The sequence below is a fragment of the Ylistrum balloti genome, unplaced genomic scaffold (genome assembly GCF_031769215.1).
Source record: "Ylistrum balloti isolate Yb309-2 unplaced genomic scaffold, AGI_CSIRO_Ybal_v1 Utg370120, whole genome shotgun sequence".
Lineage (NCBI taxonomy): Eukaryota > Metazoa > Mollusca > Bivalvia > Pectinida > Pectinidae > Ylistrum > Ylistrum balloti.
The window spans coordinates 867977-883264 of NW_026782137.1; the positions used below are offsets into that span (position 1 = coordinate 867977).

Below are 15288 nucleotides of genomic sequence, written 5' to 3' on the forward strand. Positions count from 1 at the left end.
AAAAGTCGTAAAATTGAAAAATTGAATTGTTTTTGGTTATCTTCCTGTCTGCACTTTACTTCCGGTCTAATTCTTTTCACGCCGGTGTGGTAGCAGCTCAAGAAATTTCGAGATTTATACTGTGGCGGAAAACAGCAACAGGTAATATTTTTTACTTTAAAAAGTTATGTTTACCGATAAACTTTTAACATTAAAAGAAAACTTAGTTTTATCGTCAAAATCCTGTAAATAAATAAAGATGTCGACATATGTTGATATGACTGCCATGTCAAGTCGTCAGACTGCTTGATCTGTAAAGGTGCTTCCCGAGGCTATTTAAATGAATATTGTGTACACGACCGAAGAATTTCTGTCTAATTTTATATATCAAATCCATTATGTACATATGGAGATCTACATGTACAGTACGGACACAATCTGATTTAACTTATACACTAGATAAATTGAAATTTAGTGATTAATCTGTAGCATGCTCTTCGCCAAATCTGTTTTCATCATCCTGCAAATGTAACAAACAAGTCATTCAAGTTTATTCATAATCCTCATTCAGTAAAGTAAATATGACCATTTGCTGCACAAGCGCTGGTTACATGTCATAAAGAAATGATTTTTTCATGTGTTGTTCTTTAATCTCTGAAACTTTCCATATCTTAGTATTAAACCAGAAACTTGATTAACAGGAAACGAAATTTGCTTTTATCCTGATTAGTTGAAATCTACATCCATCAACAAATTTTTGGCACTACTGGTTTCAAATTGTATACATATGTCTTCGTTGATTTTGTTTGAATTTTCTTCTTCTAAGCAAAGAAATAAGAAGACTTCCTGGAGTGCATGGGGATGCATGGGAAAAAAAATTTGAAATATGTTTTCTATTTTATTTTTTTTTGTTTTGTTTTTGCTATAAAATAAAACTATGTACAAAGAAGAATTTATTTAGTGAACTAGAGGATCAAGAATAGCTGGCATAAGCTGATCTTGAAAGAGATCTACAGAAGCTTTTTCTATAATATTGCTGCAGGTATGGTATTCCACTGGACAATGGTACAATTTTTAGCATGTTCTGTTTTTGATGTTTTCTTTTTTCCACAAGACTGCTTGAAAGGATATTTAATAGTCCAAGATATTTTTTTCAACCAATTGATAGGTCAAAATTCACAGTCAATACTATAAGAAAGTTCCAGTCAGCCAAGCCACTATCCAAGGCTAATGATGAGTAATCACATAAGCACTTTGTTTAGCAAAGGATATGTCATTTAAGATAAGAAACTCTCAGCGATTCATGCCTTTTTGTTTCCCTATCAGAACAATAAAGCAATATTTCATCAATAAACAGTTTTAAAAAAATTGATTAAATTATTAATATTGTGAAATTGGACAAAACCAATCCGTTTTTGGTCAACTTCATTTCTGCACTTTACTTCGGTCTAATCCTTTTTACATTGGTGTTGAAGCAGATCAAGAAAATGTGAGATTTATTCTATGGCAATAAAAAAATAACAGGTAAAATGTATTTACTTAAATATATATAGTAACATTAATTGGTAACATTGACTTTTTTCCTTTTTGTTACATTGAAAGAAAAGTTTTATCGTTTGTGTTCTCTAAATTAAAATAGCAAGGCATATGACTGCCATGTCAAAATCATAGGATGGTAATGTACAGTGCTAGTGCTAATTTGTATGCCAAGACTATTTGAATGAATATAAGGTGTTTGTCTGACTTTTGATAATTTTTTCTATGTTTCAAACTTATTCTGTATGGAGATCTATGTGTACATTAGGGACACAAACTGATTTAATTACAACATAGATGAATTGATATTTCGGGATCACGCAGGGCTAACCTGTATTTGGCCATTCTGTCCACATCTGTATCCGTCAATAGTAAACAAGCAAGTCATTCATGTCCATTTATTGTCCTTTTGAAGTTAAAAGAAGACATGACCAATCTGCTCTACAGGTACTGGTTACTTGCGTTGTGAAACATTTTCTTTAACTGCTCAGTAATCATGATCATTTGGTCTTTTGTCTTCTCATCTTCTTGGTCTTCAGTAAGTGCATCCCTCTAATAGAATGTCTAAAAATTAAAAAAGAACAACATGGTCAATACTGAATAAACTGAATGAGGAGAGGGGAAGGTTATTTGCATTGGTTGTACAAAGTAGTGCAATAGCTTAGTCAGAGTGTTTAGTTATGTAACCTCATGTGGAGATCTAATGATGATTTGTGTTGTCAGGAAGCTGGAAAATGTCTGTGTTGACTTGGTTGCATCCTTATCCAAGATGCTTTACCTTGATTGTTCTGGATGGCATATTACACCTCCCATATGTTGTTGAGTTAGGTAACTACCAGCTACAACAAGGAGCCTCAAAAAGACCCTGGCTGTTACTACAACAAAAACATGACATCATTTATAGAACTCGAATGACTGACCTCTTATTTGACAGAAAGAATCTTGAAAAATAAATGATACATATGTAATTAACATGAGATGAGATTAATTTTGGGATTATCTTCTGTTTCATTAGACAATAATGGCAGATGTGAAGAAATTGGTGTTTTCCATAATGAGGTTCATGGAGGATCAGAAAGTAACTGGGGATCTGGATGAAGACTCCCTGGAGAGTCTTGAAGGTCAGTTTATTATGTTGTTATTTTGTCTACTTTCAAAAGTCTGAAATTTATTGTATTTTGCTGTAATTGAAATGTGAATAAATATTTTTAGCCCTTTGTATAGCATTATGTACAATTGTAATGCTTTTTAGCCCCCCCCAATCCATCTAATTCTTAAATAATTAAACACTTATATCACTGTATTTCAGATTTAGAATACTTCCCTTATACATTTAGTAATTATTTTTATTTGTTGTTTAAGCTATGGTTGCCATAGTAACCTCAAATTTGTGTATATTAGGGAAATGTGAATATTTTGTCAATTTTGACTTTTTGCATTGTTTTTCAAGCAGCAACCACAGAGTGCATTCTTGACATCATTGGAAGGAAAAACTATTTACCAAAAGAGAGAATTTTGTAACATATGATGAACTTTTTGTATGGTTGATTACAGTTGGACTGCAGTGTCTGTCAAATGCTTATGGGCTGGATATGGCAGACCCAAGTCAGATTGCTAAGTACCAAGTACAGCGGAACCTCCTGGATATATTCAACTCACAAATTAGTCTAGAGGTAAGTACACTTTATGCAGTGTCTACTAGTAGAGTGTGGTTGTAAATGATAGTAATGATAACCGTTTCCATATTTCTTGTGAATGGTTTAAAACTTGTCCCAGTTATTTCATACTGTCATTTTCTATATGCTCATCCAGATTTTTGAGAATGCAATACTGTATTATCAGATGGGAAATAGTATTTTATTGCATTGTCATTTATTTTTACGATTTTCCTCCCAATTTGGTAGACTTAATGGCAATGAAATGAAGGTTATTCTTTTTCTGAATGACATATTGTTCAACTGTATTTTTAAGAGTTACTACCTCTTGTTGTTTTCTTAATGTTAATCTTATTCAGAGATGCCTCTCAAACATGAAGTTTTTTTTTTTTGAATGGCAGTTGATTCAAGCGAATTTGGAAGAGTTAATGGTCCCTTATTGTTTTCATAATGTTAATCTTGTCCAGAGATCTCGTCTCGCAGTATTCATCTGTTGTTTTTTTTTCAAACTTGATTAGATGGAATCACCTTGACATTAAGTTGTGTTTTCCTTCACAACAGTTTGATCCATTTCACAGATTTCTCTTATAGTTGGTAGCCTTTATAATTATACAAAAAAATGTGTCTTCTCTATTGGAATTTTACAATTTTCTAAAGACTGTATCATATTTTACATACATGTGTTTGTATGTCCACCATTTTTTTTATTGTCTTTATTTTGTCCAGATATCTCCTCCCTCTGTTTTTAATCAATATCGTTGAAAATTGGTAGGTTTTAAAACCTCAAAATGAGATTATATTTCCTGAACAGGATTTTTATTCTATGATATTTCAAAAAGTTACTGCTCTTTGTTCTTGTCAGCATTTTGGTCTTGTCCAGAGTTTTCTTTCAGTACAAATTTGTATTTCCAACCATCTTTTAAAAACTGATATGCTTTAGTTTGTCACTAAAATGTTACAGACCTAGTTTTCTTCTTCACATCTTCATATTTGTGTTCTTTTCTATACAATAAACCAGGAACATTTCTTTAGGATGGGAGAGGGATTTATTTTTCCAATATATCACCTATTGTAAACCAATATACTTTTGAGATTTTCTTCTGAATTTCTTTATATTTTAAGAATCAATAAGGGTTTGTTGCTTGTTACTTGTTAATTAATCACTTTTACAGATGAAAAGCAGTATCCTGATCTCATAAATAATAGGAAAAAAGATTAACACAGTGTGATTGTAGATGAATGCGTTGCTTTGGTATTCATAGTATTAAGCTTAAATTAGACAACAGCATGAAATGAGACCTGATATCATGTATAATATATTTATTTCTTAATTGATCCATTTTTTGTCTTCTGTTTATTTTCAGCCCGATTCTGATTTTTCCACATTATCATTACACGAGCCTACAGAAGAGGAGAAATTACAAGCAGAGGAAAAGAAAGCAAAAGGTTACATGCTTTTTAAAGATCAATGCTTTTGTTTTAATGTTAATAATTAAATATTTGGTTCAATGGATTGACTAAACTTGAAACTCCTTTTTAACCTTGATACAATTGTTTGGTTCATCTTTTTTCCTTTCTTACTCTTTCTTATAGATACAGTATCTATTTGTTTATTTCAGGAAATGAATTTATGAAAGCTGAGAAATATTCGGATGCCATTGAGTATTATACACAAGCTATTAAGCTTGACAACAAAAACCCAGTCTACTATTGTAACAGGTACAACTGTTTTTGCTGTGAAATCAATACTTTGAATTAGAAATGTTCCCCCTTTATAGATATGAATTATTGATAACGGATATCTTTAGAAAGAAAATCTGTTTATAATAGTCATAGGACATAAATCACACTTGATTGTGGATCTGATTTTAAACAATCAATTTGGATTAATATATTCATTCATTTAAATAATAAAATAAAAATGAGTTGTATTGTGTCCTTAGAAAAGGGTTTTTTATAGTTGTGGGTTACTGATATATAACTTAATTTGTTAGTGTTGTGTTTCAGATAAATTTTGAACATGTGAGTTGACAAAGGTTTAAACTAGAAATCAAAGGGTTTATATTCACAATTTTGAGTAACATATTGATGCAATGCTGAGGTGTTAGTTTGGAATGATACCAATTCAAATACTTTTTCATTGCTTGTGTATATGGAATTGTTACTATGAACTTGCGTGACAGAAAGTTAGGAAGATAGGATGTCTTAAAAAGATCTACCAGGTACACATATAGTGTGATACTTAACACTTACCAAGATCTTTTGTTTTTCAGAGCAGCAGCATATAGTAAAATAAACAAACATGACCTCACCATAAAGGATTGTCAACAAGCATTATCTATAGACCCATGCTATAGTAAAGCCTATGGAAGAATGGGGTAAGTTTTAAATTAAAGGGAGACTATCAGCTTACATTCTTTTTATACACGCATGCTATGGGAAAGCCTATGGAAGAAAGGAGTGCCTTATTAAAGGGAGCCTTTCCCCTTAGCTCCCATTATGGACCCATGTTGAGGTGAAGCATGGATTGGAATGGGTATAAATGTCTCATTAAACTAGGAGGATTATCAGTCTACCTCTTTTATAATGGAGTCAAGTTCATTAAAGGGAGACTATCTGGTTATCTCCCTGTATAAGAGCCATGCTTCAATAAGAATGGAATTGAATGAGACAGATTTCATTCTGGGGTACTGATACAGAAAAGTTATTTTACTTGTCTATATTAGCCAGTGCACTTTTTCCACAACAGGCATGCACAAACAGCACACAACGTAGTCACTCTGCTGCCTCGCAATCGGCAACAGAATCTCATGAAAGGCAGATTTTCATCTTATCTCCTTTATAGACAATTGCTAGTGAATTCGAAAAAGTGGTGGGTGTTTCATTGCAAGGAGGTTATCAACAAATGTCTTATGCTCTTTATAGGCTCAGCACAGGGAAGATCAATAGTGAGTGTTAGTTCAGATAGATTAGGGATATACAACTACATGTGTTATTTGCTATCCTAGACTTTGAAGTTTTGTTTCCAATAGCACTTCTTCATTCCTATATATTTTAAATTACCTGCTCAGTTTTGATGAAAAATAGACTTGTGGTAATCATATGTTTCATGGACATGCATGTATCAATTTTCTGATAGGGACAGTGAAGATTTCATTATTTTGGATCTGGTTTGATTTCCCAAATGTCAATAATTAACCTTTTAATACAGCAAATATTGATGGTATGCTAAGAAAGATTTGAAAAATACATCAAGAGCATGGAATTCAAATAATTAAGGAAAAACTTGAATTTAGAAATAGGAATCAACATGAAGAAAATCATGTGCAGTACTATGAATGTTGTCATGTATGTTTTTCAATGATCAATCCATTGCGTGTAACATGTAATATAATTTATTTACAGAATTGCATATACAGCTGAAGATGACCATGAAAGTGCCCTAGAGTGTTACAGAAAGGCCCTTGATCTAGATCCTGGCAACCAGACTCATCAAAATAATCTGGAAATATCTGAACAGAAATTAAAAGAAAGGGCTGCACAGGTATTGCAACTGATCTGTATTGAACAAATATATATCTTGTCATAGAAAATGATAACAGTGTCTCCACTTATCCATGGGACCAACACATAACCTCTGACTCAAAGTCAGAGAATGGGCTTATCACAGGACCCCAGGGAGTTAACACACAATATCTAACTGACTCAAAGTCAGGGTGTGGGCTTATTACAGGACCCCAGGGAGTCAAAACACAATTTCTAACTGACTCATCAGGGAATGGGCTTATTACAGGACCCCAGGGAGTCAAAACACAATTTCTAACTGACTCATCAGGGAATGGGCTTATTACTGGAGAGTTATACAGTATTTATCATTTTTTCTAAATGTCAAAAGATGTTGGTAGAATTATTACTTGGCTTGAGGTTTGTTTTGCTGGATAAATACAGTATCATAATCTATATATGCCATATGCTGACTTTATATTTTAGACTGGTTTTAACCTGGGAGCAGCAGGAATGCCAGGCTTGCCTGGAATGGACCTGGCTGCAATGTTTAATAATCCAGCTATGATGAATATGGTAAGTTATCATAGTATACATTCTCAGCACAGGGAAAAAAGTAGGATATCATAGTATTCATTTTCAGTGCAAGAGAAAATGTTAAGTTATCAAAGTGTTCATTCCTAATGCAAGGGAAAATATGACAATGATATACACGTTATATGTTGGAAGTTATAGTACACATAAACATTCTAGAGGGAACAAGTGTTATCAATATACAGATCATTTATTATTTCCCCTGTCAGTGAAACCAGAGGGGACTGTAGTGTTTAATGTCATCTCTGTCTGTCTGAAGGGTTTCCAGATGGTAACATGATTCGATGACCAATTAAGTTGAAACTTGATACGATATTAGTTTAGTAAACACCTAGTGTGGAATTGTGCTTGAGGTTAAAGATCTACAATAAAGACCACTGTTACTTAAAATATATTTTTGGTTTCTAGATAATAACTTGAGTTAGGGATAGCTAATTAGGTTGAAACTTGATACAGTGGTAATTTAGTAGGAGACCTAGTGTTGGATTGTGTGTATGGTTAAAAGGTCAGCTACAAAGGTCACTGTTTTTAAAAATACATCAGCTTCAAAAATGCTTATTGCACGGGAGAGTATGCATGTAGCTTGCAACACTAACTAAGCTTGTTGTTGATTACACTGAAATATGAACATACGGAAACAGCAAGATCTGGGTGTTATAGAAAAGTATTTATTATATACAGATTTTCTGTATGAAAAGAAATTATTCAACAGATTTGATTCTATAATTAGGCAGGTGTACATATATACAAATATGGCTCCTGTAAGAAGGTATTTGCTATACAAATGTGATATGTAAAGATTTCTATAAAGTGTTATGAGGAGGTATTATGATACAGTTGTATCATTGTATAATATTTTATATTAAGTAAATGTGTTGGCATGATGCTCACTTTAAATACATATGAGAAAAAAGTTATAGTGAATGGAAAATTTATGATTAAGTTCAACACACTGAAATTTTCACCTCATTAACAACATCAAGGTATCAGTCTGTGGTTTATGATATTTTTTGCTTTGATAAACATTTTTTTAAAAGCTGTATTATGATGATATTTATGTTTGATATTTAACAGGCTAGGACATTCATGCAAGACCCAGGACTGCAACAAATGTAAGTTGAAAAGCTATCCTAGAGGTAAAAGTTTCCTCCTAGACCACAATTACTGTGCTATAATAATACATTTTAGATATTCAGCTAAGTGTAAACATTTGTATATGTTGCATATCAAAGTAATATTGACTGATTGCTCAAAATTTAATTGCTGTTTACTGTATAATTGATCATATTCGGGGGTGATCAGTTCGGCTACGTTTGTGGTCAATGCAGATAGCAGAAAATCAAATAAACAGTCAACATTTTCACAGTGATGTTTGTATATATGGACATAAAATTGAATATCCATGAACTGGCCCAAATTGGGACTTCTGTGAAATATAAGGCCATCGAAATTAACAACTATACAGTAAGATATCAAGATGTATTTATCATTAGATGAAGTTTTACATACAGGCTAATCTTTGACAAAGACGTTTTTATGTATTTATATAATTAATTGTGATATAAATGATATAAGATATAATGGTTAATATTTGTTGAGTAAGTGTATTCAAAAGATATCTGAAACTGTTTGATATGATTTGATGACAGGATGACTAACATGATGTCGGGGGCCCAGGCAGGAGGCGGTCAAGGAAACATGGGACTACTACAAGTGTGAGTAATTGTCTCCCAGTAATGGCGGTCTACCATCATCAGATGAGCTGTTCAGATCATTGTTTGTCCATGAATTGTCATGTGTTTGTCTGTAAATAACTTTTCTTTAGTACTCAAAAACTCTGAAACTTAATATATAGGTTCTTCTTAGCACCTTGTTGTGCTTTTAAAAGAGTAAATCTGATTGGAAACAAAATAGACGACAGGTGGCCATCTTGGATTTTTACAGTTGTAGAATGTTTACGCTATTTGGTGAGAAGTAGTAAAACGATATTTCTCAAAGTTAATGTGTAGGTTGTAAAATGTATATTCATAAATAATTAAATGTTAAATATTATATGTATTAAATAAAAAGTAAACTTTGGCAAAGAGATAAAAATGTTTTTAGCAGAAAGATATTAATTGCTTTCTTATATCTCATAGCTAAGCAAGTTGACTTAATATCAAATATAATCAAAAATTACTTTAGAAATCGGAACACATTTTGTATAATTTTTTTTGTTATAGGGGTCAGCAGCTAGCTGCTCAAGTACAGGAAAGCCATCCTGACTTAGTGGCACAACTCAGGGAACAGATGGGACGACCTAGTACAGACAACCCAGCTGACCAGAGTCAAGGTAAATATTTACTTTCAGCAAAACAGTGGAGTCCTGTCATGTCATGGTCTTGTACATTCAATATCAGACCAAAGAACAATTAGAAAAAATTCTTTTTACACCTCCACGATTCTATTGAGGCATATATTGTTACCCGTGTTCACTAGATTGATATGTCTTGAATTTCATTTGTTGATTCCTGTTGGTCACTAGTTGTGCCCTTTAAGATCAGAGAAAACAAAATGGCTGATGAATGTCCATAATTAATTTAGACAATGAAAGCATGTTATTTCAATTTCTCAATGTACTGAATGGTTCTTTATCAACTTTCACAAGTAGGTTCTCCTTGGTCCCTAGTTGATTACTATCACTTATACTTTGGAGGATTTTTTGATTTTACATAATTAAGAGAAAAAAGATAGAAAAGAAGAGAAAGATGAACACATAATGATCAAACACTGAATGCCAAAATCCATCAGGGATCTCTTGTTAAATGGTGAGTGTAAATCTGGAAGGATTTATTTTAAAAACAATCCTTTGTGATAGATTAAAAATGAGCAGGGTGACAGATTCTTTCTTATTTTGTTGTTAACAGGAGGTAACCCACCACCACCTGAACCTCCTGCCCAGTAATATGAACAGACAGTTCTTGGATCCAACTCGTCTTTTCCAGGCATAATCACCTACAAATGACATTAAATGGGGTCACATTTTAAAAAGAATGAACCACAATACAGAAGTAATGTTGGCACAATGTAAACAGAAGTCACATGGTGTGGGTAAATGACTAAGGACTAAAAAGATTCCAAATACACGGGTAAATGGCCATAGGACTAAAAAAATTCAACTTATGCCACGGTACTGAAAAGATTCCAGCATAAGCCACAAGACTAAAAAGATTACTACAAGCCACAAAACTACAAAAGGAGTTTGATGACTACGTAGTCATCCTGGTCATGTGACTCAAAATGCCAGTCATGTGACTCCATTGCTGTCATGACCAGAGTGTGTGTGTTTGATGTGTTTGAGTACCTGTTGAGAATAACTGAACCTCTGATAAAAACCATTTGATGATTCCACTGCATGTCCACCATTCACTTCCAACTTCAACATGTTCCAGATGAAAGTCTGCAAAATACTGTGTGTACATAATACCGTTCACACCTTATATACTCAATGATGTATACACTGAGCATTGGTGAGTGAATATGGATGGTTTCAAATGGAAAATTCTGACGTATTTTTTTCAAATGATGAACATTTATTATATAAAGATTCCAGTTAAAAATTTGGTGGGCCAATCCAAAGTCTGGTGAAAAGTTTGCCATTTGTTGCCATTTGGTGTAACATTACAGATTGTGTTTAAGTCCTACGGCAGTTTTCTGTAATTGTATTCATTCTAAAGACTAGTCTAATGCTTAAGTTTATGATATGTTTTGGTAAACTGTCTATCATGTATTGCGTTTAAATTAAGTTTACAGTTTATTTTGTGGTTTGTGAATTGTTGTAGCGAAACGATTTTACAGCCACCATACTTTTACTTGTTTTTGGAGTGGTCCACTGATAGCTTCTCATGATCTGGTATCAGCCATTTATCTTACTGCCCAAAAGCATTAGATATCTTGCATAGATGTTCATAATTAAGATGTGGATTTGTATATTTCTGTGTTAAGAGGTCTGTCAGAGATGAAATAATTTAATCTTGTTTCAAACCAACATTTCTATTGCTTAAAATCATCAAACATAAAAATGATGTTACATTACTTTTGATTGGCTAGCTGTGGTGTTGATTTCTTAAATGTGAGAGTATATTTAAAGAAAGTAAAAAGGCTTTTATAGTTTTAGATAGATTAAATCATTGGTAATGTTTTAAATGATTTTAAGAACGTATGGATAGTAATGAATAGTAAACACAGTACACTCTTTTCACCACCCACTTATTTATAATACAATTCTGATTCTTATGTAATTGGTCCATAACATAAAAAGGAATTCAAATCAGATGTATGTACAAGGTATATGTACTGAGAGCATCTTCATTTTATCAAACAGTATGTCCCTACTTCTTGCCTTCTGAAGCACAGCAAGGTAATTTAAAGGTGCTAGAATGTTTTTGTGTACCCTAATCTAAGGTTTATTATTGTAGGCAGTAGGAATCCACTAAAGACCAGAACTATACACATAATGGTTTTCAAGGATAACAAATAAAAATGGTAGGGAATCAGCTGTTCAGTATTAGGGTTAATCACAACCATTGTACAGATAACGACATACCTATTACCGGTAACATGATGTTTTTTCAGAACTAGTTTGTCTTGGTGCATAATAATATATAGTTATAAAGGTACACAATTTTCAAGGCTTACATGTATCTCAATTGCTATTGGTTAAATTGTAAAGGACAGACACTACAAGATTGTAATCCTTCATGCAATACTTCTCGTAACGATACACAATGGATTTAAGTTGTTATTTCTGCTAATACACCAATAATACTGACATCTTTTTACAGATATCCTATGCAGAATAAATTTTGAAAGAACCATTTCTTGGTTACATAGGCACGTCTGTCAGCAGCATTCATGATGCTTAGACACTCTTTTACATGCATTTATATTGTACAAGTGAGGGCTGATAGGGGCTTTGCTGCTGTCCAATTCCTATTGTATATATCTACGCATATACCATAAAACATAATACGATGTGGAATATGTGTGTCAAGAAACTTAAATGTTAAACCAGAGGATAAAGTGCTACTTAAGAAACTGTGTTACCATAGATACAGTAATGCCATGAGAATTTGGGTTACCATGGAAACAGTGACATTGTTTAAAAAATGTGAATATAGTGTTACTGTGATAATTCTGTTACCATATATACAGTTAACATACTGTGATACCATGGAAACATAACAGAACTGTGTTACCAAGGGCATAGTGTTCTTTAATTTCCATAAATGTATTGTTATGTCATGACTATCGTGTTAATCTATATGGTTTTATTAACATATTACATTTTCATCGCTAACTACAAATTACTGCTACAATATAACAGGATCAATCATGTGTTAAGTATGATCTGGTAATGATATATTACTGCATGGGCATTGTATGTGTTATTGTGGTGACAGATAATCCATATCCATTTACCTGGCTTTCAAGGTCACACTTCATGAAATTTGTGATTGTTTGTTAAAATCTGCATACAGATATTTAGAAAAATTTGCTGTTTATAAGAATTTATTTGATTTTGCACAGAAATCAATAAATGTATTAAGTAGAATGTTTTTCAAATACATGTGGATAAATTTGTGTTCATTTCTGCTGGCATACCCTGAAAGTTTTTACTTCAGAAAAATATCTAAGGACATAAAAATTAGAAACACTGCACACACAAAAAGGTTTGGTATTGGGTTTTCGATATTTCATGTATTAAGAAGCTTTTTTTCTTCAAAAAATTGATTTTTTTATGTAGCTTAGAGAGATTGAAGTGTTGAGTCTTTCCTGTCTTGAACAAGAGTGTGTCAAGCTTGAAAGTCATTTTTTGTTTTGAATAGATGGATTGATAATTATTATCTACAAATGAGCTATTTCATAATAGACATTATAAAGTAAAATATATATTCCAAATTAAAATATCTATAAAACATTTCAAATAGGTTCAATTTCATTTTGAATTAAAAAGTCTCATACAGAAGTTGCCTTTTCAAATTCTATTTTATCATTGCTGTCTTATATATGCAGGGATTTCATGTCATAAATTCTACTACAGTGTATGTATATAACAAATTGATAATAAATGCCTTTTTAAAAAAATATTTTTTCCTGAAAATGTTTATTTATAATTCATGTATAATCATGAATATTGTGAAATGTATCAGCTTGTCTTTCATTCATTTTTCAAGAAACAAGATGGGTTTTAATTATTGGTGGTTGTGTTCACACATATATATTACTTAGTGTTCCCATTATGTAAATCAGAAAAATTACAGAGAATGGGTTTATCTGGTACAGATTTAGTATTATTTAATTTGGTGTTACATGTAATTTAGGTCAAGAAAATGTGTTCTGGAATCTTTGTTCAGAAATTCACAGGTAGACAAAACTTTAAGAACATTCATTAACATATGTAAAAATAAGCTCATAAATGTACATAACAGCATTTGTATCAGGAAGACTTTAGATAAGAGAAAACATGAAATGAAGGATTGGACAACTTTTTTTTATTTTTCCCACAGGAAATCAGATTCCAGTTTCAGGTGAGGGCTTGTATAGACTTTGCCTGCCGTCATTTATGAAATGTGAAAAGAAATGATATACATAATTTTTCATTCAATGTATATTTTATTTCAAAGCTTCATGGTGATTTTTCTATTACTATATGACGTGTTTTTGAATTTCAACCTATCGATGGATACAATTAGTGTAGAGTTTAATTAACTTTCATTTGAATTTGTTTTGTGCTTCAAACTCTTGGCAAGTATGAAATCTGTAATTTCTTATTTTTTCATCATAATTTAAGAAAGTTTTAATGATCAAAGCTAGTATAAAAAACACACAAGTGATTAGCATTTTTCAATACAAAATTAGATACAGTATAGCCATATAACAAATTTATGCCAATTCTAAGTGCTTTCAGATGTTTCTGTTTTATTATTTAAGGATGTAAGGATTTGTCATGCTAGTCTGTTTCATTGTGAAGAGATTATATGGATTATTAACATATTTGTTGATTTCCGGAGTGAATGCAGGGTCTATCCATATGTCCTTAATATAGGGCCTGACTTTCTATAGATATTTACATATGCGTCAAAAGACCATATTTTACAGTTTGTGTCCTTATATATTCATATACATTTAATGCTACACAGGTAATAGTGACTTAGTAGTGCAGTTACTTTGTCATTACAGAGTGTGTCCATATATGGACATGTACATGTTATACCTCTCTGATCTGCTATTTATATAAAAGTACCAACCCAAGAGTGTAGTATGACACCAGTCATCGCAACCTGTATATATGGCAAGAGTTACAAATATATGTTGGCGTTTAGAAAAAAAAGACCTTGATTTTATGCCTAGGGTGGAATTTCGTTTCAGATATTTTGAAAATTTTACTTTTGCATAATTGCTGATTTTGAAACCATTTTGCCATGGGCATCTTATCTGAGAGAGGCAGACCCTTGTCCACTGAAACTAGAGCAGGCTTTCTTCATTAACAAATGTGCTAGTTTATATATGCATCAAAATTTCAAATATTTCTGATATTCTGCATCAGTAATGAGAAAAATGATTCCAAAAACTTGATTTTGATAAAAATTTTATGCTACAAATATGAAATTACTGTATTGCAGTATAACTAGGAAAGCTTATTAATTAGTAATGTGTATGACAATTGGTTGTACATTTGTGGATAAAATAAAATGACATTAATCTTTGTAATTTCATTACTTTGTGTAATTATTTATCATTTATCAATGACAAAGCTACAATGCAGCACCTTAATGGGATAAGAGAAAGTGTGTATTCTGTACGTATACTTCATATTAAACTGTAAACGTCTCACATTCCCTATTAGGCAGACAAGTTTGTTGTGGATGTCTGATGTCGTGGAGATTTACCAGGAGCATCAATGATTTACACTCCTTTCTTTTTTGAAGGGAATGATGTTTATAAACAGTACATTGCTCAATATGATTTTCCAAAGAAC

General features: G+C 32.1%; 1 protein-coding gene across 1 annotated transcript; it reads left to right on the forward strand.

Moving 5' to 3' along the window:
• The first annotated feature begins 69 nt into the window (after positions 1–69).
• On the forward strand, positions 70–15025 carry LOC132550338 (small glutamine-rich tetratricopeptide repeat-containing protein beta-like). The gene is made up of 12 exons (XM_060214383.1): positions 70–141; positions 2531–2636; positions 3070–3188; positions 4535–4616; positions 4790–4889; positions 5444–5548; positions 6576–6714; positions 7161–7250; positions 8343–8380; positions 8918–8983; positions 9491–9600; positions 10175–15025. Exons 2-12 carry the CDS (start codon positions 2537–2539, stop codon positions 10210–10212), a joined length of 987 nt encoding a protein of 328 aa, XP_060070366.1. The 5' UTR covers positions 70–141; positions 2531–2536; the 3' UTR covers positions 10213–15025.
• The last annotated feature ends 263 nt before the right edge of the window (positions 15026–15288 follow it).

Excerpts from the sequence above, each read along its gene's own strand:
- LOC132550338 (XM_060214383.1), top strand. The coding sequence starts at position 2,537 with ATGGCAGATGTGAAGAAATTGGTGTTTTCCATAATGAGGTTCATGGAG. Across the intron at positions 4,890-5,443 it reads CCAGTCTACTATTGTAACAG|AGCAGCAGCATATAGTAAAA; the intron begins GTACAACTGTTT and ends TTTGTTTTTCAG. Across the intron at positions 7,251-8,342 it reads ATCCAGCTATGATGAATATG|GCTAGGACATTCATGCAAGA; the intron begins GTAAGTTATCAT and ends GATATTTAACAG.